General features: G+C 38.2%; 1 protein-coding gene across 7 annotated transcripts in view; it reads right to left on the bottom strand.

Annotated features, from left to right (window-relative positions):
* The window catches only part of PHACTR1 (phosphatase and actin regulator 1), a 557,340-nt gene that overhangs the window by 499,029 nt on the left and 33,914 nt on the right, over positions 1–24,397 (bottom strand). For all 7 annotated transcript variants that reach the window (XM_032424836.1, XM_032424834.1, XM_032424839.1 and 4 more), the window contains one exon: positions 14,705–14,851. In XM_032424836.1, the coding sequence (XP_032280727.1) occupies positions 14,705–14,851 (147 nt within the window). The remainder of the gene's footprint in view (positions 1–14,704; positions 14,852–24,397) is intronic.

Below are 24,397 nucleotides of genomic sequence, written 5' to 3'. Positions count from 1 at the left end.
AGGTCCACTATGGACTTTAGGTGATAGTGACATGTCAGTGTAGGTTCATCAATTGTGACAAATGTCCCACACTTGTGGGGGATGTGATCGTGGGAGAGGATCTCCATGTGTGGGAGCAGGGAGTAGAGGGAAAGTCTCTGTACTTTCCTTTCCATTTTGCTATTAACCTAAAACTGATCTTAAAAAATAAAGTCCTTTCATCAACATGTGTAGACCATCAATTTACTCAATGTTGTATGCCAATTACATCTCAATAAAAACATAAAAATGAAAAAAAAAATGAAGTCCTTTAAAAAAAAAAACTGAAGAAATCCAACAAGTTTGGTATAAAAATGGACTGAGAGCAACGTGGCCATTGCCATGATAACATTTCTTTTCATTGCAAGCACTTTTTGAGCACCTCTATGGGCCACGCTCTATGCTAGACACTGAGGATTCAGGGGTGAATAAGGCAGACATGGTCCCTTCCCTCAAAAAGCTTGGAGTCTGATGGATGTTGATATTCCTACTGATGGATTTACTTGTTGAAGAAACTGTTAAATCCACGTCAAGCATGTAGCAGGCCTTTGGTGAGTATTTGTTATATGGATATTTAATGAAATAAATCACAATAAACAAGTCATCCATTCTTTTCTGAAAATTTTGTCCAGATTTTATAAGGGGACTTTGGCTAATCTAATAATTGTCACTGTGATACAATATTGAGATTTTTATGTTACTAAACTAAACTGAACATGCTTCTTGGTTGAATGGTTTGAAAGGTGTTTATTGTGCACCTACTATGCCAGGTACTTTATATTCCCCCTTAAAGTCATTCTCACGACCCTGGGAAATGAATATGCCCATTTTATAGGTAAGCAATCAGACATTCATAAAGATAATAAACTCGCCCAACAGAGTCAGAATTCATACTCAGGTCTGTCTGACATATCTGTGCTTCTCCCTTTATATGCAATACTTTAAGAACAGTCCAAGAGTCACACGACAACTTTACCTAACCAAAGCTCCCATGTGAATCAATAATCTCCAAACATTTTTCTCCTTCTATGTATGATCTTATATTACAAGTCAGTGGGCCCTCTTGACAATTTATCCCTAGGAAGACTAGAGCTCTACCTTTTACTTGCCACCCTGCCTCCCTGATCTGCTTCCAACAGTACAGCCTCTAGACCTTCACCACAGTAAGGCATTTGGTCCTTACACTAGGCAGAGCTGGGAATGTAATGGGAGAAATTAGGTGGACTTAAGACTTGAAACTATTCTCCGCCTCAGGGGAGGAAAATCAGTGAACCTCAGCAACAGATTTATGGAAACTGAGGATTTATGGAAAAAATTATATTTTTATGAACCCACACAAATAACACAATTCTTTTTCTTTAGGGTCACCGAAGAGCAATCACGAGAGAGATGAAACCAGTTATAATTTAGAAAAGACACTAAAACGCACTCAAGATTCATTGTGGTTATTGGACCATATTTGAGGTTTGTAGAGATTGACAGAGAATAAAGTCCTCTGAGAACCAGCAACTGGAAAGAAAATTACATCCACTTTAATATACACCAGTGTTGCTGAGTCTATGTGCCTAGTTGCAGTGAATGCACCCAATATTTGAATCAATGTACAAATAGCCATAAGATGCTTCTCATTTTCTTCCAGATCTGAATGATGAATCTTGGCTGTAGGAAAGCTTTAATTTGATTAACATCCACTTCTTTACTTGGTTCCTTTCTATGCCTTTTTATTATAACTTATGTGATTTCCTTCCAAAACCAGTATCACCATTTCAGTTCTGTGTAGAACAACAAATTTAATATGAATACCTCCTGGTCTGAGCCATGTTATAAGATTAAGAGGAAACACATCTTTCACAATTGGACTTTTTTTTGTCTCAATAATATATTTTATCAATTATTAATGATGTCTTATTAATTACTACTCTTCTATTTCTCTCTGCCACTTGCCACCAAAGATCTTAGTTATCCAAGTACTATGGTGATGAGATTTAAATTAAATAGTGCTAACACTTTTGAATGAAACATACCCAATTTTGTGTAAATAAGTCAGTGAGAGGGGCCCCTGGGTGGCTCAGTCAGTTAAGCGACAGACTCTTGGTTTTGGCACATGTCATGATCTCAGGGGTCTTGGGATCCAAGCCCAGGTCTCCATATGGGCTCTGTGCTCAGCGGGGAGTCTGCTTAAAGATTCTATCCCTCTGCCCCTCCCCTCACTTGCGCATGTGCTCTCTTTCTTTTTCAAACAAATAATCTTAAAAAAAAAAGTCAACGAGACATTGAAAATATATTTTAAAAAAGAAAATGTATTCATATTTGTGTACAAAGGACCTGCTGATAGCTTTTCTCTGGACAAATCATCTATAATAAATGAAGCTGACAACATGGCAATAAAAGAACTGAAGTAATGCCTGATTGAGTGACTATACCAGTCTTTTCTGTGTTGGCTAAATTCAGTCATTGTTTCCTTTCCACCTCAGTATTTCCACTTCAGTGTTCTTAATAAGTGGAACCAGGGAGGAGATAGAATGCAGATCCTGGTAGCTGTGACTCTCCTGAATTGTTCCTATAATTGGGTTTATGAAAGGACTGTAGATGATATATTTCTTTATGAGGTAACTTCACAGCAGAAATTGTTCATACAGATCATATTAATATGAGCTGTAACAGAGAGACCAATTAAGTGAGTTTAAGGCTAATTTGAGCTTACTTTGGGTTGACCTGGTATTATTTTTATGGATGGTTCTAGCTGGTCTTCGACTTAACACACACGTCCACATATGTGGTTGCTATTCCATCAGACAAGATGACATGGTTTGACTCAGATCTTGGGGGACATGAAAAATACAGGCAAATTTTTTTTTTTATTTCTAGAAATACCAATGTTCTTAAGATACCAGAAAGAATATTACCTGTACTCTAAGTGCAAACATATGAATAGACTTTGAAAGCCAAAGCAGAATTTTCAAATCAACTAAACAGCAAACCAAGGGCGCACTGACTCTGCTGTCTGGTTGCTTCAGAAAGTGGGGAGGATTTTTGTGGCAAGGAGTCAGTGGTACACAGAGTGTAAGAAACACCTTTGGTTAAAACATCAGAAACCTCACTAACGATTTACGTCTGCACATTTAAAATGAACTCCTTACATGAGAAGATAAAGGAAAACGCTCAGGTCTTTTACAACTTGAAAAAAGACTTTGTCATTTTGAAGTTTTGCAAAATTATAGTAATGTATCAAGCCTCTAATTTGCTTAAAGCCTATTCAGCAAATATCTTTTTATGTCAAAATGCAGTAAAATACACTTGTGAAAATTATGTGGTATCATAGATTATATATAATGGGGAATCTGTGATTAACCACAATTTGGTGTGGTCTGCATTGCCCATCATAGCTCCAGACCCAGACATCCGCTGAAACTTTTTGCTTTTATATGAATGAAATCCCTCTCAATGGTGAAACAAAGACAAAAAGTACAAATAAAAATAAGAACCCATCCACTCCTAATTTTGTTTTTGCCTGTTCTATTTCAGTGGAACACACTGAAAATGGAGAAATTGTTTCTAGAACTAAGAAGTTGCCTTACATGTGAGGTGGCTCCGAGTCCCTTGCCAAAACTGCTGGAAGAAGTCACTTTTCTTACTGAAATAGTTGCTTCCTAGCTGATAATAGCCAGCGTCATGACCAGATACAGCAAAGATGTGGCTGGAAAGCAGCATAGTGGGAGATCTGGAGGGAACGCAGGGCAGCTGGCCTCACAGCTGTGCGGACCGTATAATTCTATGGTTTGAGTGGGAGGTAATGAACAGCCCTAGACTTTGAGGCTCTTCCTCTCAGAAATGAAGATCTGGCCTTGAAAGCTTTGGGTGTGTTGTTTAAGGTCAAAACAAATAATCAGGGCATTCAGTAGGGAGAAGGAGTAGAGCATGAAGAAAATGGGAGGGGAGGTTGGGAAAGAAGAGTGCACTTGGTTATTTGGCTGAGTGCCTGCCTATGGCCAAGTTGGACTGATGCCCCACATGGCCGGTGGTTCTAGAGTGCAGTACAGTTACTTTTAGTTTCAAAATGACAAACGCTTGTAAAAATTCAAGCACTTTGTGTCTTATGGATTGATAACAATATCCTATGGCAGCCACACGTCATTCCATGATGAGAGTTGAGAGTGGAGGCGCAAAGGTCACCTACATTTATAAATCAGTAGATGCTATATTCAGTCTTTCTGAGCTACTAGGCTGTGTTGAATTTTTGGCTATGGCAAAGGCAACATTTTAGGCAGAATTAGTCTGGTTTTCACACTTTCATTCCCATGTCTTATTTGTGCCAGAGCTAGACATCTAAAGCTGTCCCATTCACCCAGACCACATCTGTTTCTTGCCTTTGTATAGTACTTGGCTCTTGGTAAAGCATTTTCACGTTTGGTCCTTAAAGTAACAACAAAAATTAGGCAGAGAGTGTTATCCCCATGTTACAGGTTTCAAAGATTCAGAGATGATTCAGCCCTTCAGCAGCAGACTCAGATTTTGGTATCAGCAAGTCTCCAAACCTGTCACAGAACACTTGTGCCCATGATTCAGGAAAGAGAAGATGCTCCTCCTAGTTCTCAAAAGCTAAGATTCTGAGATTTTTTGCCGTTCACCTGGCCTACATGGATGAGTTCTCAAACTGAAAAGTTGTGTTCTCTCTCTTTTCTCCCTCCCTCTTTGCCTTCCTCTTTTCTTCTCCCAATATCCCTTTCTCTGCTCTTTTTTTTTTTCCCTTCCCACAAACACCTCCTCCATGTTCAGTGGATCACTGGAAAGCCTAGTAGTTATTGTAATAGCATAGCCATTTCCAAGTGGCCATTTACAAAAGATATTTCAAAGTTGATCCATTCAACTTCAGTCAGAGTATAGACTATGAAATGTGAATTACCTTAACTTTAAGAGTCTGAGGGTGACTTCCTTTCTCATTTTGGACCTGTCATATTCACTCAGTACTCCAGACAAGAAGCACTGAATAGAGGTAAAATTTAGCTAAGAAAATTTGTTCCTTATATGGAAGTTCCTGAATTTGTAGCTCATTTGGTCTTATAAGATGTGGTAACTAGAAGAACATCTTCCTTTTTTCTTTTTCTTTTCATTCTTTCCATTCTTTTCTGTTTTGTAGTATCTTGGAAGAATTGAACAAGGACGATACAAAACACAGAAACCTAATGAAGCTTGCTCTCCACTTTGTGTAATGAATATTCACTATATGCCAGGCATTATTCTAAGCTTTTCACATTTAGTAAAATTATCTTCTCGTCAAAAAACAAAACAAAACAAAACAAAACCCAAAAAACCCTCCAAGATGGTCCCCATTATTAATTCCATTTTAGAGGTGAGAAAATGAAGACAAGAGAGGTTAAATGTCTTGCCCAAGGTCAGATGGCTAGTAAGTGACAAAGTGGGGATTTGAACCAAATAAGTCCAGTTTCAAGAGTATATCCGCATAACCACTAGACTACCTTGAAAAAGAAAGGAGTCTGCTCACTTCTCCTCTTTGCACTCTGCAGGGCTGCGTTGTGATTTCCGTGGCTCCTAGGCATTTTTGCCTTTAAAAGCCCCTTTCACCACCACAAAAAAAAAAAAAGTAAAAACTATATTTTATTACTTATTATGTTGGTATAAAGACAAATATAAACTAGTCTGGGTTATATTCATTTTTTCTCTTGATTTTACAAGAAATTAAAACATTTCTGTGGGCCTTGAAAAGTATTGTGAGCCTGGGCTCTGTGCCTACTCTACCCAAAAGCTAAGTTGGCCCTGACTCTGGGGTTTTTCTCTCTCACCTTGATTCATGTCCAGTTAAGAAAATGAATTTACCACATTCTTTGGGGGATTTCCTTGCAAATACTGTTTCTGAGTTCAGAAATAGCACCTGATAAACTACCATTGAAGTAGTGTTTTTTTAGACTGTAGGTTGTAAAATCATTTAGATGGGTTGTAACTAACATTTTTATAACTAGCTTATGTTAGAATGGAAAGATATGGGAAGGGATGGGACAGGATAACATAGAAAACATCAGAGTATATTTGCACCTATTAAGGTATTTTGAGAAATATTTTATTCCAGTTATAAATATGCATGTGTGTAAGTGAGGTGTATAAAGTGCATTTCTTTTTTTTCCTTTCTTCTTTTTTTTTTTTTTAGAGAGAGAGCTCAAGCGGGAAGGGGCACAGGGAGAAGGTGAGAGAGAATCTCAAGCAGGCTCCACACCCAGCACAGAGCCTGACGTGGGGCTCGACATCACGACCCCAAGATCACGACCTGAGCCGAAACCAAGAGTTGGCTGCTTAACCTACTGTGCCACCTAGGCACCCCTAAAGTGCATTTCTTAGTGAGTCCTAGCCAAATATTTTTTAAAATACTGAGCTAGGATGCATTTTTAGTTCTATCTCTTTTTGTTTCCCTTAGCCATGTTCAACTTAAAATGTGACCTATGGCAAAGCTAACATAAGCTTGCTCTCTTATAAGAAATCATGGCCATTAAGAATATGGGTTTGGAGGGGCGCCTGGGTGGCTCAGTCGTTAAGCGTCTGCCTTCGGCTCAGGTCATGATCCCAGGGTCCTGGGATCGAGCCCCGCATCGGGCTCCCTGCTCGGCGGGAAGCCTGCTTCTCCCTTTCCCACTCCTCCTGCTTGTGTTCCCTCTCTATGTCTCTCGCTATCAAATAAAATCTTTAAAAAAAAAAAAAAAGAATATGGGTTTGGAGTCATATAAAAGATGATCCAAATTCCAATTCTTCACCTTATTCCCCTAATCATCTATATCACCACGGCTAAGTTATTTAACCTCTTTGTCACTTAGTTTCTAAGTGGATAAAGTAAGGATTGTAATAATCATGCCAATCTCCTAGGGTCATTATTAGATATAAATGAGCAAATGCTAATAAAGCCCTTGGCACAGTAGATGTTAGTGAACACTCTGTGTATGCAGACAACTTATATATTCATTTCCGAGCCAGACCTCATTTTTAGCCTCAGGTTCGTCTAACTGCCCATCTGATACCTCCACTGGGATGTCTAGTAGGCGTCTCACATTTGACCTGTCTGCATTTGAACTTCTGACCATTCCCCCATGCTCTGAAATGGCCCTTTTATCCTGCAGTTGCTCAGGCCAAACCTTTGAGGGACTTCTTGGTCTCTCCTTCTCTGAATCCATCATGAAAGCTTGTCGGCTATCCCTTGAAATACATACAGAATCTGACCACGTCTCACTGTTGCTGCTGGACCTCGTTGTGAGCCACCACTATTTCTCTGGGTTGCTGTAATAGCATCCAAACCAGCTTACCTGCTTCCTCATTGTCTCACCATCGTCTGCTCATACAACAGCAGCCCCAGCGATCCTTTTTAAAATCTCCGATCGTGTTACTCTTATGCTTAAATCCCTGCACCGTCCCATATTTCTCAAAGAGGAGAGTCAAAGCCTGGCAGTGGCCCACCAGATCCTGTGTAATCTGGTCCTTGTTCCCTCACGAATTTCCTCTCCAGCCACCCTGGGCTCCTTGCCAGGTCTTGAACATACCAGGACCACTGAAGATACAGAGCCTTTCCATTTGCATTCCCTAAGCTCTCTCTTGCCCTGTCCTCTACCCATACTGGCTTTGCTCATTCTCTCACCTACTTTGGAGAACTTCATTCTCGTTCCCCCTTCTCAATGTCACCTATCCTGCAATCCACCCCTTTCTTTGCCTCCAGGTGCCTTATACTCTTAGCTTGCTTTATTTGTTTTTGCCCTAACACTTAACTTATAAAATACCATACAATGTATGTAAATATTATATTGTTTATTGTCCATAACCCACTTTTAGAAGTTAAAGTTTATGAGGGTTAGATGTTGTTTGTTTTGATCACTAATGTTTCCCAAGTGTCTAAAAACATGGTCTAATACATATTTAACTTCTCAATATTTGTTGAATGAAGAAATATTATTATATTATTATTTCTTCTTAACCTTCTTCACTTCCCCCACAAAGCACGGGGCCCAAATGGAATAGGGATAAATTCAAGCATAATGAAGCTCTTTCTATACTCTTGTTTACACCATGATTGAGTATTAAACCAACTTGTTATCATATGTTTTGTAGAGATCCAGAAATAATGGGCTCTCTATGTCTAAAATGGCAAACAATCATATTAATAAAGTTCAGTATAGTTTCAAAACCAAGACATACTTTGAATCTTCATGACCATAATTACAGCCCAAGTGTTTACTATTCAAAGATTCTGCTCCTGAATTGTTAGTTTAGGCTACACAGATGTGGTGGAAAAGATCAATAGGAAAGCTACAGACTTTTACACAACACTTGCCTTCATAAATGTTAAATAACTAGTAGTGTTATTTGTCCTATTGTCCTTCGATAACCTGTGTAGAAAGTCATGCCAATCCATCATCATTCAATAAGGCCATAAAATTGATTTTGTCTCTTATTTAACTATCTTACATTATATAAAAGACTTATAAATTAAAGCAATTAAGATGTCAACATGGCCCACTTTTTTTCCTCCTGAAATCACATCCACTTTATCACCTACCAAAGTAGGTGGGGACAGAGATGAAACAAAGGGGAAAAAATGCTAGAATTCTTGTATCATACAATGAGGAACATATTATCTCTATTAATAGTTCTTTCAGGGCCTCTTTTGTTTACATGACATAATACACTGGGTATAGTACATGTCCCCTTTTTCACCTTATCAAGTCAAGGAGAAAAATAGCTCTACAAACTATCTTCTGTTTCCACTTGTGTCTTAATACCTGCTTGTACAATAAATAATCACGAATTGAAGTTGAATTCATCAAGGAGTAACTCCATGTGTAATATTAAAATATTTTTGCTTGGTATTAAAATATATGCATGGAATATATTGTTTTGCAGCTATTCTAACCAAAAATTTATTTGCTCCTATTACCATATATGCCTGGGAAGAAAAAGAAAAAAAATTCTTTGTAATCCATGACCAAGTATTACAGTTAGTGTCTAGAAGTTAGGGTTATGCTATCTGAATTCCAAAGGGGTATATTTACCTTCCCTGGTAATTTAAAAGGATAAGGGGAAAATATAGATCTTATATACCCCATTTATTTTAATTATAAAAGAGGAGAGGCTAAGAAACTTAAAATGCCAATTGGGAGACTGGGTTAATATTTAGTTTTCTCACTTTCCGTTTATTGCTATGATTTCTCCAATACCTTATTCAATCATAAAACAAATATTTACAAAGCATCAACCGTGTTAAAGACTCTAATCCCTGAATATTCAAACTTAAAACATTTTAATTAAGATGATGCTTGTAAATGTGCCTTCTAGCACATTATTAATAAGAATTAATATTGATTGTTAATATTTATCAATTCTTTCAATTAAACATATTTTCACAACTTAGCTGTAATCAAATATTTTAATTATTGCTATAATTATGCTATTCTACTATATGTTCTATACCATAAATAAGATGGCATATAAAAATCAGTGGTACAGCTAGAGTTAGAAGTACCAGTTATTCATAGGAAATTTTTAGGTTGGATGAGACTTTAGAGGTCTTAAAATCTAAATCCCTCATCTTAGGGCTGAATGAATCAAGCCTAGAAAAATTAAATGACTTGCCCATGCTCTTAGAAGCAGAGATGCATTAAAATCAAGTTTTTCTGACTCTTGATTCATACTTTTCATATAAAACACACCTCCATGGTCTACCATAAAATCAAAATATATATACCCTTATAGACAAATTAAACAAGTAACTTATCATTTGGTGATAAGATAATAGTAAATATAATACTTAGATGTTAAAAAAAATTAATAATGCCTAGACCAAAGATCCCAAGAAAATTTACCATGTGACACAGATTTTGTACTTGAGTTGTCTCATAAACATATGGATTGCTGTTGAAACGATGACATGGTAAGCAACCACGTTAAATATTAACAGCAAAGGGCTTCCCATTTTCTCATATTGTTAATTATTTACTTTTCTTAACCTTGTTTATATTATTTATATTGCCTGGAGTGGTTTCATCAGTACCACCTGAATGCATTACATAATGAGATTACCAGATTGGTTAGCTTTAACAACAGACCCTCAGAGAGTCCCATAATAGAGGCTTCTAGTCAACTACATGGCCATCCATTTGGATTGTGGCTACTGAATGTGAAAAGCAGTATTTTCTCTCCTTTTTCTTTCTTTCTTTTTTCTTTCTTTCTTTCTTTCTTTCTTTCTTTCTTTCTTTCTTTCTTTCTTTCTTTTAGAAGCAATACTTTCAAGGAGATTTTGGGCCCACCAAATAAAAGCCAGACCCATATGATCTGCCTTCAATTTGAAATCAGTAAAAAAATATATTATGAGGGAGACATTGGCATTCTTCAGTGAAAGAGTGAAGGAAGATGCTTATCAAGACCTTCAGATTGGTGAAACAATCTTGGGTGAGTATGAAAATATTCACAATTTTGCCTAGGGACAGTTCTCTTTGCTAAGTGATAATGGCACATTCTGGGCTGTCACTTCTCAGTATCATAGGTTTTCATAATTTAGCTAAGAGATAAAGTTTTCCTCCTCAAGAAAGGCAGGAAAGAGATCTCCTGAGACCCAGTTTATAACTTAATCTGGCTGACCCAGACATTCTTACAGGTAGCCAGAACAAGCCAATTTTGACTGCCATTATCCTCTGTGCCTAAAAGAATGGAGAAGACCAGTTGAAGTCAGAAACAGCTATTCTTGGGTGACATCGAAACTAAAACAGATCTTGACCTCCCAAGGAGGATAGGTATTCTGAGGTTGACCATGCTATTAACTTAAAATCTACTCCATGCAAAAGCAATTCTGAAATGTCAACAAAGGTTAAACTTCCTTATGATTAGAGAAGTACTTACTGTTTTCAGTCGTGGCTCAATATTGGTTTTGGGTTTTAAACAATCCTAAATCATCAGGGTAACTAGCCTTCCTTCTTTTGCCATCCTCTAAGAAATTTTTGATGTGCTTAAATCTCCTATTTACCATAATACCTCCATTCACCTCAGTGTGTAATTGCAGAGAACTTTTCAGTTTCAGCAACTTCTATGTATCAAATACTCTTCTATGTGCTCTCAGTATAAAGATAAATAAAACACACTAGCTTATAGGAAAACATCCACCAGATGAGCAGCAACTCTTCATTGCATTTACTTCAATGCAGTGAATGAATGACCTCATAAGGCAGGGTAAGTTCTCACAAGCTAAATGTCAGTGATGTTCATTACTAAGTGAGAACACAATTAGAAACACTTGCTACTAATAGTGTGAACATATTCTTCTGTTACACGATGTCCTTATAACACATTTTAATTTCTCAGGAAAAAAAAACCTGTTCCAATGTTTTAAATGAGGTCTGATGTGTCTGGGTAAGTTTCAGCAAATACCTTGGCTTAATTTTCTCCAACATTTATACTATCTTCAGTAAACAATCATTATCAATATTAGCATAATATGCTAAGTGCTGAAGAGAAGTTAAAAACCTACAAAAGGGGCTCTTTTAGAAAAAATGGAAGTCATGGTTCAGAAAATTTCTGTTCTATACTCAGTTTAGGCTGAAACTTGCAATTTGCATCTTCATAAAGTGATTTAAGACCCACATTTTGGTGCTATTCTTTGACTGACTTGGGACTGTAGGTGAAGGAGGATATCCTTCACTCAAGCTGTGGAGTTATTTCTGAAATGATATTAAGTGCCCTCAGGGACAAGATGTAGTTGAAAGGATGCGTAAGTATTTAATTAGTATTCAAAATGCCCAGTTCACTTTATTTGGCAACTATATAGATTAGTTTAAGGGAGTTGGTACCCCAAATGATTTTGTGATATCCAAATAAAATGAATATATATATATTTATTCCATGAAGCATCACTAAACCTCTAAAATATTAAACATGGACTTATATATAATGAGTGGGTGTGAGAAAGCAAATATTAAACATAAATAGCTTAAACCAATAAAGAATTTCCCTGGAAAGAATAAACAGTAAGTGACTATTTGAGGGTAGAAGAGGAGTGGGAATAAAGGGCAGATTAAAGCTTCCTTACTTAATTGTTTATAAATTATTGTTAAGAGACAAACAAAATTCTCTCTATGCCCAAATTATGTAATTTATCCAAAGTGTGCAGGCTCCTCTGTTCAGTAATGCTGATAACGACACTAATAGCTTAATTACAACTTGCTGCTCAAGGAGATAAACAAGGCTGTTTGCTTTTTAAACCAGGGGTTACAATTACTTTTAAACGCGGGGGAAAGGCACATCTGCGAGTAGATCTTACTATGTCAGGAAAGCAACCAGAAACCAGCTGGAAAATAAACAAAGCGCCAAGAGTGAGCAGCCTGCACAAAATTAGAGCAGAACTGCCTGATTTGAGCAGTGGAGTAGTAGGCGTGAGGCGTAGTAAACAGGCGGTAAATGTAGGTGGGCAGGGATAGAAAAGTTTTCGGTGGCTAGATCTTCTGTGTTTTCCCTGGGATTCCATCATTTGGAGGGACTGGGCACCCCTCCCCCACTTACAGTCATGTCTCTGTCACACAGTCTTTCGCTTCAGCACCACAGAGAGAGGACAGCTCCCCTAACCGCAGAACACAGCCCACTGCAGTCGCCCTCCCTTCTTTCCAACATCCTCCGGATGGCATTTCTCTTTCTTGCCGGTGTCTTTCTTGATTTTGCTTTTAGGGGGATTCTAAGGGACATATAGAAGGGACTTGGAGCTTGTTGGGCTTGTTTATTTCCAGATTAAAGGCAGACAAGTCTTGTCTGAAAAGTCCAATCTTTTAATTGGCCTCCAGAGTAATTCAACCAGAATAAAAGATTGCAAGTCACTGGATTTAATCTGGTGGCAAAATGGCTCAACCCAACTCAGGAGTGGCTGAAACTTGAAGCTCCCTTTTAGTGTTTTATGTTATTGTTTTGTTGTAAAAGTAAAACAAGGTAAACAACCTTTATTAACTGCCACTCTAGCCCTTTTTCTCCTGGGCTAAGCCAAAGACATTAAGGAATATACCAGAGTGTGGTAGCAAAGGGGTCAGTGGTACAATTTCTAATATCGCTTAGTGAGAAAACAATCTCAGTCATAAAAGAAACTCTTCTCAGTCCTTTTGAAGACTCCTCACAACCACATCCTGAATCTGGAACATACAAGTGAAGGATTAAGAGTTCCATAATGAGACCATAGGCTACTACAGCATGCCACAAAAATGGCCAAAGCTTCCCCCAATAAAGACCTCATTTCCCTAGCCTTAAATCCAGAGGAAAACATTTTAGGAGTGACAAGGAACATATGATCAAAACCCCAAATCACCAAGACAGGAAAATAACACTCCAAGGACCTTGGCCACTTTGGTACTTTCAATTGCCATTCTTCCAGTTGTGAAGATATGGGTACGTGGCCACCACATCTTGTTTCTCTACTCAAAGTTTTCTCTTTTGTCCAAACTTCTCAATAGTGTATACAATACTTATCATTTGAAGGTCCTCTTTGCTCCAACACATGCACACACATACTTTGATTCTTTTCCATTTCCAGGGATTTAGTTTTCTAAAGAAAAAGGTATTAACTGGTTTCAAACCTATTTTGAGGGAGGGTCTTCAGAAAAATGCCCTCACTCTTTTTGCACTGGAATTGCTAGAATACTAAGGGACTCTAGAAAGGAAGAAACACAAGCTGGGGAGCTTAGGAGGCATTCAGAAAAGGCAGCACTATGAAGTTAGTGGTGAACAACTTCCTCCCAGTGATAGTGACCATCTACTAGTAACAGAGGGTGAGCTTGGCCTGTGAATCTGGAGCAGCTGCAGCAGAGGGGACAGCAGACATTGGGTGCCTCTTATCAGGTACCCTGAGAGGTCTCAACTGAAGCAGTTTGATTTTCTGAATCCCTCAGTCCTTTCTATTGCCCCTTCTTCCTTCCCTCCATCCCTTCTTCCCTCCCTCTCTATCCGCCTCCCTCCCACCTCCCTCCTTCCTTTACCTCAGTTGTCCTTTTCACTTAATTCCATCTGGGCCAATTTGGGCACCAGTACCAGTGACAGAATCAAATCACCTAACATGTATCCTATGGACCGTGTTATTATTATCATCTTCCCTAGGGTTGCTCTCCAACTGCTTGGTGAAAGCATAAGGTCCTGTTCCTAGCTGTCAAACCCCACTCTCTCCCCAGCCCACACCCGCAGCAGTGGTATCAACCCAGCAAAATCACCCGTCTGAATGTCACCAACAAGTTCCACCCTGTTGTAGCCCTGCCAGCAAACCTCACCAGCAGAGCCTTGCCAGACCCTCCGCCCACAGCCAGTGCACTCGCATCCCGATCCAGCTCTTGGTGATTCCTAAGATCATTGTTACCACTGACAACACTTTCTTCTCCTCATGGAAGGGGAAAGCCCGCGTGTGACTCCTGGGCGGATGTAGGGCTCCACGCACTACCCTCCCCCACCTCCGCAACACACACACACACACACACACACACACACCCCTCCGAATACCGGCGACACAAAGAGCGAGAGAGCGAGCCCGGCGCCCGGCTGGGTAGGAAGGGGGGCGGAAGGGAGGGCACTGCCGGGAGGGGGACACCCAAGGAGGGGCAGGGGGCTGAGCCAGCCGGCGAGGAGGGAAGGAAGACTAGGAAGCGGGGTGGGGGAGAGAGCAAGGCGAGAGGGTCGTCCTTACCTGCCCCTAGGTTGAAGGAGATCCTGGCTTCGGCGAGGTACGGCGTGTCGCTCTTGGAGCGGACTCTTCTGATGGGCCGCCGGTCTATATCATCCTCCGAAGATGCCGCCATTAATGTGGGAGGCAGGAGCAGGGTCGCCCGGCGAGCTGAGAGGGAAAAGGAGATGGAGAGAGAGAGGGAGAGAGGCGGAAAAGGGGAGGAGGGGAAAGGAAGAGGCTCACACACGGGGAGGGGGAGGGGAAAGGGGGATGGGAGAGGAAGGGAAGGGGACGGGGAGGGAGGGGGAAAAGAGGGGAAAAAGGAAAAAAAAGAGGGAGAGAGAAAGAAAGAGAGCAAAGGAGAGAAAAGGGTGAAGGGAGAGAAAGAAAATCCGTTAAGGATTTGTGGACTGGAGCAGAGATCAGGCTATCCCAGGCTTGCGCCCAGGGCTCCCCTAACTCCTCGTGCAGCCACAGGGCCAATGGGTCAGTGTTCCCGACTGACACCCCGCCTCCTGCCCGCAGCCCCAGTTTTCAGCTGTTGGCACAGATAGGCTGATGCGAAAGGGAAGACTCCAAAGCAAAGATGCCCAGTCAGCACTGTGCCCTCTCCCGCCAAACGCACTTACTCTGCTCTTCAAGTGCACACCAGGGTCTCCTTAGCCCACAGGATTCTCTAGACTGAGGATGCCTGGCCAGATATAAAAACTTCAGCTTTCCTTGCGTGGAATTATTATTGCTGGAGTGCAAGCCCCCGGTGGTCACTGAGGAGGGCTCTGCACACAGGGTACCCCTTCGCTCCCTCTTTCCCAACCCGGCGCTCAAATAAAGATGCAACCAGATCTGCAATCCTCATAAGCTGTCTTACCTGCCCCCTTGAACCCTGGAGGTGGAGGGTAGAAGAAAAGTATATACAAGTTTGGGAGGAGTTCGGCAATAAAGTTTTCAGAGTTGATGCTTTGTATGTAGACTAGACATATTCACACAGAATTGAGTGACCCTCTTCTACAATCACTAACTTCTAGGATGTGTTTATGTCTACATAAATATCCATTCATTTTAACCTTTAACTTTCTCTTTATTTGGTGACTTCGGGGACAAATAATGGTCTTTGCATTGGACCTGTAGTCTCTATAACCCTGTGCCATTGAGGTGAAGATCAAGGGCGCTTTACATTTCTTTGAATGTTTGCACTGCAACCTTCCCACATTACACAGCACAGAAGGAAGTAGAAAGGTTTCTGGAGTGTGAATCAGAATGGTTTGATGCTCCTACTGAATCTATTGATGGGCTAAACTCTTTGATGTTTGTCTTTCTACAGCCTCAGTCACTTGGTCTTTTTGTAGCCTGATGTTGCCACTCTCTAATAAGAGCTCACCTGGAGTACACAGATAAACGTTGCCTTGATTCCCTCCCTGCTACAAAAAAGATCTCAGTGTCAAGTCATACCCTTCAATCTCAGAGGAAGAAGTGCTGCCCCAGCTCTGCAAGACTTCCCTCTGCACTTCAGCTGTCAGTTCAAACTCTTGCACCCTAGAATCTTCAGTCTCTCCACACGGGTCTTTTTACTTCACACATAGCTAGTAACTCTTCATCTTAGGAAAAATATAGCTTCCCTTGGCCTCACTGCTTTCTCAATCTCTACCAGACTATTTCCTTCCCATTCTGCTAAAGCTTCCCGTGGAACTCTTGCCCCACAGGCTCCATGTCTTCACCCTCAGTCCCCTCTTTCATCCCCACCACTGGTTTCTATCCCCACCACCCAAAGTTATTTTAATGGTCATCATATCCTTTTAACAGTTAAATCCATTTCTTTTTTGTCTGCTCTGAAGTACATAGTAAACTATTCTTGAAATAGTCTCCTCCTTTGGCTTTCTGTACTAGACTTCCTTCTGAATCATTCAGTTTCTAATTGTTTGCCAATTATCTGCATAGTTAATTTGAAATTGCTTATCCTGGCATGCAGAGCCCTTCACAACCTGACTTTAACATGTTTTTCCAAACACACCCCCCATTATTTGCTTCCAGTCTGCTCAGATTTGTCCCAGTCTGGCTTACTTCTGCATCTACACCTTTGCTTGTGTCACACACCACAAATTTCTTCCCTATAAATTTTCCATGTTCTCCCTCAGCAATGTCAGATAACTGTCCCACTAGTCTATGGCATGAACCCAGTACATAGTAAATGCTCAATAGATATATTTTAACAGAAGAAGGGAGGAGAAGAGAGGGAGGGGGGGAAGGAGAGAAGCGAAAGAAGGAGTTGTTACATAAGTAATGAGTAGTAAAGAGTACTGGGGACCAAACCTATGTCTGCTTGATTTTAAATCTTGTGTCCTTAACCAGTATATTAGTTTGCTAAGTATATGTATTTGGTTGACTAGCCACACTTCAAATTCACTTTTCTATGACTTTTGTCTCATGATTATGTCCCGTTTATCTCTGTTAAACATTGATTAAAAATGGATGCCTCCTCTCCCAGGAGGTAAAACAGAAGTCTTTGGCTCATCAAATGAACCATGAAGGTTAATGCTTTTACATGGCTAGTCAGGTTGCAAACAAATATTATGATTGTAACATTTAGGTTCAGGCTCTTAAGGAAGTACAAAAGTAAGGAAATTGAGTCCAACAATTCTGAATACTGTAAAAACTCTACCTCTCTTTGAATTAAGGCAGTACCACTTGATTGTTCAAAATATTTGGGATTCTCCATCCTGTTGTATTTTCATTCTTCAACCATGTCTTAAAAACAAAACCCAGTAGAGTCATTTGAAGAAACACCTAGCCCTAGCTTTCCCTGTGTTTCTTTGATTTTACATTTAATGGTTCTTGATATAGAGAAGTGCATCTTTGGATTTCTAGATCTTCTTCCTTCAGCATTTTAGAAGATTAAGAACTTAACTTTGCCATTACTTTAGGTGTAATTTTCTGTAAAGGAGTCTAAATGTACTTTCATACAATTTCATTATGGACCTTTTATTATTGAAACAATTCTAGATAGATACATTTTTGACAAAAATGACAGAAAAATACTACATCTGTCTACATGTTCTTGAATTAATTTATTGTGTTTTTGTTTATATTATCTTCCATTTTTTGACTTCCCTAATTTACTGTTTTCTTTGTCTCACTAGTTTTTCCCATTTCCTTTTCACTTTGCCTCCTTTCTCACATCTTTCTTACAATTTGTTCACAAAATTGATCCCATTTCATGTAGCTCCCTCTCATCCTGCATGAAGGACTCACTTCTGTGGGTTTGTTCTGATGTATCCACATTCTTTATTCTCTGGGATTCCATTCATATATGTGATCTCTTATCATAAACCATCTGAGTGACATCAGGCAAGAAGCTCTGGGGTGGAATCTGGGATGCTGGGTGCTGCGCCCAGTACTACCACTACTACCTCACCAAGTAACACTGGGCAAGTCACTCACTCTACCAGGTTGGATCTCTGTCACGTCAGCTATAAAAATGGCAGGGTCAGCTAACATGATCTTAAAGGCCCCGCCCAGCTCTAATACTCTATGATATTTGCAGCTATTTTTCTATCTCTTCTTCCTTCCATGAATATCCATGGCATATTTTGTCTCTTAATCTAAGAAAATATATTGTTCCTTTGATTTGGAACTAACCATATTTAGGAAACCACATGGTATCCATATTTCTCTCAAGTGATTTCATATTATTCAAGTTTTATTTTATACAACTGTGTATCCTTTAGAATCTGTTTTTTCCCCCTCATACTGTTTCCATCATGTGGCAACACCCCTATGATTGTTTGTATGTGTGCATGTGTGGGTGTGGGTGTGTATATAGAAAGAACTGAATTCAACTGTGATCTCAACAACTTTTGAATATACTTTTTAAAAAAGATTTCTTCTTTTTGAGTAGGACTGCTGACTCAGGATGAGGATTTTTTTCTTTTCTAAAGCCAGTCAACATTTTAACACTGAAGACCCATACATGCATGTTATATCCAGACCTAGAGACAGAGAAAGAGAAGCAGCAAAATAGAGTGCTCAAAAAAGTAATATTTTATACATCTATCACTAGCATGGAAGAAGATGAAGGTGGGAAGAGAAGGAAGAAAGAAGAGAGCAATAATCCATCCTAATCAAGAAAACTCTTCAGGTGAGTGAAGCTTTAAAAATATTACTCAAAGTGTGTTTCTAGGACACCCTTACATTGATATCACTTAGAATACTTGTTAAAATGTAGATTTTCAAGGCCCCCAACCTGGACCTGCTGAATTTTGAGGGGATGAGAACTGGGTACCTAGGTTTTCAAAAGGCTCCTAACTTTGTCCATTCTCACCACCTGTAGTCAACATTATACTGGAAGTCTTGGTCAATGTAGTGATTTAAGTAAAAGAAAAGAAATTAGAAAGATATAATGATTGGAAAACAAGAATAAAATTGTGATTAGTCATATATGTCATGATAGTGTACATATAGAATCTATAAGAATCCAGACTATTACAAATAATAAGTGAATTTGACAACATCACTGATACAATAGCAGCATAAAACATCAATTTTGTTTCAACATACTGACAAAATTAGAAAATATAATTTTAAAAGAACCATTTACAATAGTATCATAACCATCAAATACTTATGAATAAATCTCACAAAAGATGAGCAGGACTTCTACATGAAAAACTACAAAACATTCCTGAAAGAAATTAAGGAGACCTAAATAAATGAGGAGGGATGACTAAACCATTCTCATGCTCATGGATTAAAAGACACACTATGGAAAGGCATCAGTCTCTTCAAATTGGTCTATAGATTCAATGAAATTCCAGTTAAAATTCAAGCTTTTTTTTTTTTAATTGACAAGCTGATTCTAAAATTCGTATGAAAATGCAAAGGGATAAGACTAACCTTATCATGACAAATAAGAAAATAGCTGGAGGATTTACAGTAGAAGATACCAAGAATTACTAGAAAGGTATAGAATTCAAAAACAAAGTAAGATAATTAGACAAATGGAGGAGAACAGAGAATTTAAAAATAGACCCATATATAAACAGTCACCTGATTATGACAAGAGTCCCACTGTAGTACTGTGAGGGAAAGATGGACTTTTCAATAAATGGTGCTTGATCACTTAGATATTCATATGGTGGAAAACAAATCTTGATCCCTATCTCACACCATACACAAATTCAATTCCAAATGGATCATGGACCTAAGTGTGAAAGGTAAACAATAAAGTTTCTAGAAGAAAATTTTTTCATAGAAGTATATTTTATGACCTAAGCAAAGATTTTAAACAGGACATGAAAAGCACTAACAATAAAAGAATAAACAGACATGTTGATGCTACTAGCATTAAGAACTTTTGTTCATCACAAGACAAAACTAAAAATGTAACACACCAAAATATGTGGGATGCATCTGAAACAGTGCTGATAGGGGAAATTATAGCACTAAATGTCCTGTGAGAGAAGAGGAAATTCTCAAATCAATAATCCTACCTCAAGAACTTAGAAAAAGAAGAGGAAAATAAATCTAAAGTAGAAGGAAGGAACTAATAAAGATAAGATCAGAAGTCAGTGCAATTAAAAACATGGAAACAATAAAAAAGTAAATGGAACAAAAAGCTCATTCTTCAAAAAAAATTGATAAAATTGGTTAACTTCTAGCAAGCATAACAAAGATAAAAATAGAGAGCATACAAATTACCAATATCAGAAATCAAAGAGGGGTAATCACTATAGATCCTCTATCTATTAAAAAGATATTATGAGAATACTACAAACATCTTTATGCTCATATATTCAACAACTTAGTAAAAATAAACTACATGCAGTGTTCTTAAATAAAGAAAAGACAGGGGTGCCTGGCTGGCTCAGTCAGTGAAGCATGCTACTCTTGATCTTGAGATCTCAGGATTATAAGTTCGAGCCCCACATTGAGTGTGGAGATTACTTTAAAAATAAATCTTAGGGGTACCTGGGTGGCTCAGTCAGTTAAGCATCTGCCATGATCCCAGGGTCCTGGGATGGAGCCCCACCCCATCGGGCTCCCTGTTCTGTGCTCCTCCCCCCGCTCGTGCTCTCTCTTTCTCTCTCAAATAAATAAATAAATAAATAAAATCTTTAAAAAATAAAGAAAAGACATCATTAGGGGAGTGGAAAGGCAAGCCACAGAGTGGGAGAAGATACTTTCAGATTTGTATATGACAAAGGACTTGTAATCAGAATATATAAAGATCCTCTAAAACAATAATGAAAAGACAGACAACACAACTCAATATTTTTTTAAAAAATGGGCGAAAGACTTGAATAGGCACTTCACACACAAGAAAATCCAAATGTTCAATAAGCGTAAGAAAAGATGCTTAGAATCATTACTTAAAGGTAAATTCAAATAAAAACCACAGTGACATATCATTACACCTCTGCCAATCTGGCTAAAACTTTAAAGTCATTCAATGCCAAGTTTTGGTAAGGATGTGGAAGAATTGGAGCTCTTCTGAAAGCTGGTGGGAATGTAAGCTTGTAAAACCACTCTGGAAAGCCGTTTACAAACAAAGTATACATAAATATAGGTAAAAACACAAATACCCTATGACATGGACATGCATGTCCACAGCAGGTGTTTCCATAATGGCCCCAACTGGAAACAACCCAAATGGCCATCAAAAGCAAAATATACAAAAATGATTGTAATATCTTCATTGCAGCGTTATACTTCATGAAAATGAAAAAAAAAAAAACAAACTATCACTATAAGCAACAAGATAGATGAATCTCTTAGGCATAATGTTGAACAAAAGAAGCCAGATCTATACATTATATGAATATTTGTATATTCCATTTATGTGAAGTGCAAGAAAAATAAATAAAGCTGATATACAGTGATAGGTGGTTAATTAGAAAATAATGTCTTGGAGGGGTCACAAAGGAACCTTTCTCTATCTTGACTTGAGTAGTGATTATACGTTTTAGAAAAAGTGATTACTTTTGTAAAAGTTCATTAAGTTATACATTTTATATTTGTGTACATCACTATATATTATATACCACTAAAAGATAAATTTTAGAAAGCTTTCAGTTCACGGAATTGTGCTTACTTTAATAAAAATTTGCTAGCTGCCATTTAGAAATAAAACATTTATATTATTATATAAACAAATATATCCTGGAGAATATTATGGTATGTTGAATATTATAGTTATTTGATACCAACTATTATTATCAATTTAAAAATAAATGCACAAGCTCTTTTTTAAGTTAAAAGAATCTTCCAGGTTATTAATATGCACAAACAAATATGATAACCATTGCATTTAAGTATCAAATATTTACAAAACCACACTATTAAGAACAATTTAATTTAATCTGATTAAATAGTTTCCTAATGACTTGGGCCATTTTTGTGATTATCAACATTCCACTGCCCCAAAATTCTGTAGGTTTTTTTTTTCTGTCTCAGCCTTAGTTTTAGGCTATCATCATATCTGTCTTTTATAACCATGATCTTTTAAGTATTCTATTCCCAGCATTCTGTGCTGCATTAAAAACAACAACAAATAACTAGATTGGAAATGCATATAAGGAATAACGAAAGAATGATGAGAGTAGGCTTCTTGTTATGCCAGAAACAAGGCAGCATTCTTCCAAATTAAACAACTTGAAAGGGGTTGCATTGTCCCCCTTGCAGGAGCCAGCTTGAAGGGGGTTGCATTGGCCAAATCTGGAACAATGTGAGCATAAAAAATAATTAAGTCCACTAATGAATGAAAATTATTAATAATGGGTATTCATGAGTGGATAAGTGGATAAAACTGGTAATAATTGGATAAGTAACTAGATAAGTAAATGCAGGAAAGGGGAGAACTCTTGCTTCCAGTAGAATGCAGAGAGCTGACATATCAGTTCAGAAGGAGTGCAGAAGTTACAAAATCATCATTTTGCAGTCTTTGTAACAAAGATCAAGCAAAAAAAAATCAAGATCAAGTAAGGATTCATAATAGATGCTAAGTCTAGGGGGAAATTTTGATGATAATATTTTCATGATCTTAAAGTTTCTTCCCACAGATTTATTAGTTTCAAGGAAGGAAATGGAAAACACCTTGACTGGGCAATCAAAATTACCATCACCAGGGAGGGACAAATGGACATGGAGTGCCTCCAGACATGACACCTGATGAACACAACATTACTCTTGGAGTGGTCCAGCCTAGAATGCATAACCTGAGTAGAATGATGAGGAAATATCAGACAACCTCAAAAGTAGGAAGTTTTATTAAAAAAGGGGAAGGGGCACCGTATTTCTAAAAAAAATGCCAATGTTCTAAAAGACAAATTAAGGCTTTGAAAGTTTCCAGATAAAAGGAGGTAAAAGATATCTGACTCTAGACTGGACTCTGTACTGGAGTCAGATCTTAAACTGAACTGATTCTAGATCCCATCTTGAAGGGAAAAAGTGCTATAAAGGACATTCCAGGATCAGCTGAGAAAATTTAAATTCAAAGAGCAGATTAAAGTATAAGTGTTAAAGAGGCGAAAGACCTGTGCTCTGAAAACTATAAAACACTGCTGAAAAAAATTGAAGATGACACAAAGAAATGGAGAAACATTCCATGCTCATAGATTGGAAGAAAAAATATTGAGTTATAATGTCTATATGACCCAAAGCAATCTACACATTCAATGAAATCCCTATCAAAATACCAATAGCATTTTTCACAGAGCCAGAAGAAACAATCCTACAATTTGTATGGAAAAACAAAAGATCCCAAATAGCCAAAGCAGTTCTGAAAAAGAAAAGCAAAGCTGGAGGCAACACAGTTCCAGACTTCAAGTTATATTACAAAGCTGTAGTGATGAAAACAGTATGGCGCTGGCAAAAAATAGACACATAGATCAATAGAACAGAATAGGAAACCCAGAAAAGAGCCCACAACTATATGGTCAACTAATCTTCGAAAGAGCAGGAAAGACTATCCAATGGGAAAGACAGTCTCTTCAACAAATGGTGTTGGGAAAAATGGACAGCATCAAGCAGAAGAATGAAACTGGACCACTTCCTTACACCATACACAAAAATAAATTCAAAATGGATTAAAGACCTAAATGTGAGCCATGAAACCATAAAAATTCTAGAGGAGGACACAGGCAGTAACCTTTTTGACATTGGCTATAGCAACTTCTTTCTAGATATGTCTCCTGAGGCAAGGAAACAAAACAAAAATAAATGATTGGGACTACATCAAAATAAAAAACATCTGCACAGTGAAGGAAACAACAAAACTAAAAGGCAACCTATGGGATGGGAGAAGCTATTTGCAAATGACATATCTGATAAAGGATTAGTATCCAAAAACATATAAAGAACTTACAAAACTCAACACCCAAAAAATCAATAACCCCATTAAAAAGGGGCAGAAAGACCACGGAATCATGACCTGAGCTGAAGGCAGATGCCTAACGACTGAGCCAAGGAGCCTGCTTCTCCCTCTTCCTCTGCTGCTCCCCCTGCTTGGGTTCTCTCTCTTGCTGTCAAATAAATAAATAAAATCTTTAAAAAATAATAAAATAAAATAAAAAGTCTACTATTAAAAAAAGGGGGGCAGAAGACATGAAGAGATATTTTTCTAAAGAAGACATACACATGACCAACAGGCACATGAAAAGATGCTCAATATCACTGATCATCAGGGAAATACAAATCAAAACTATGATGAGATATCACCCCACA

Source organism: Phoca vitulina, unplaced genomic scaffold (genome assembly GCF_004348235.1).
Source record: "Phoca vitulina isolate PV1807 unplaced genomic scaffold, GSC_HSeal_1.0 scaffold31, whole genome shotgun sequence".
In the NCBI taxonomy this organism is placed as follows: Eukaryota; Metazoa; Chordata; class Mammalia; order Carnivora; family Phocidae; genus Phoca; species Phoca vitulina.
Note: the sequence above shows the minus strand (reverse complement) of the source record. Positions and strands in the feature narration are given on the sequence as shown.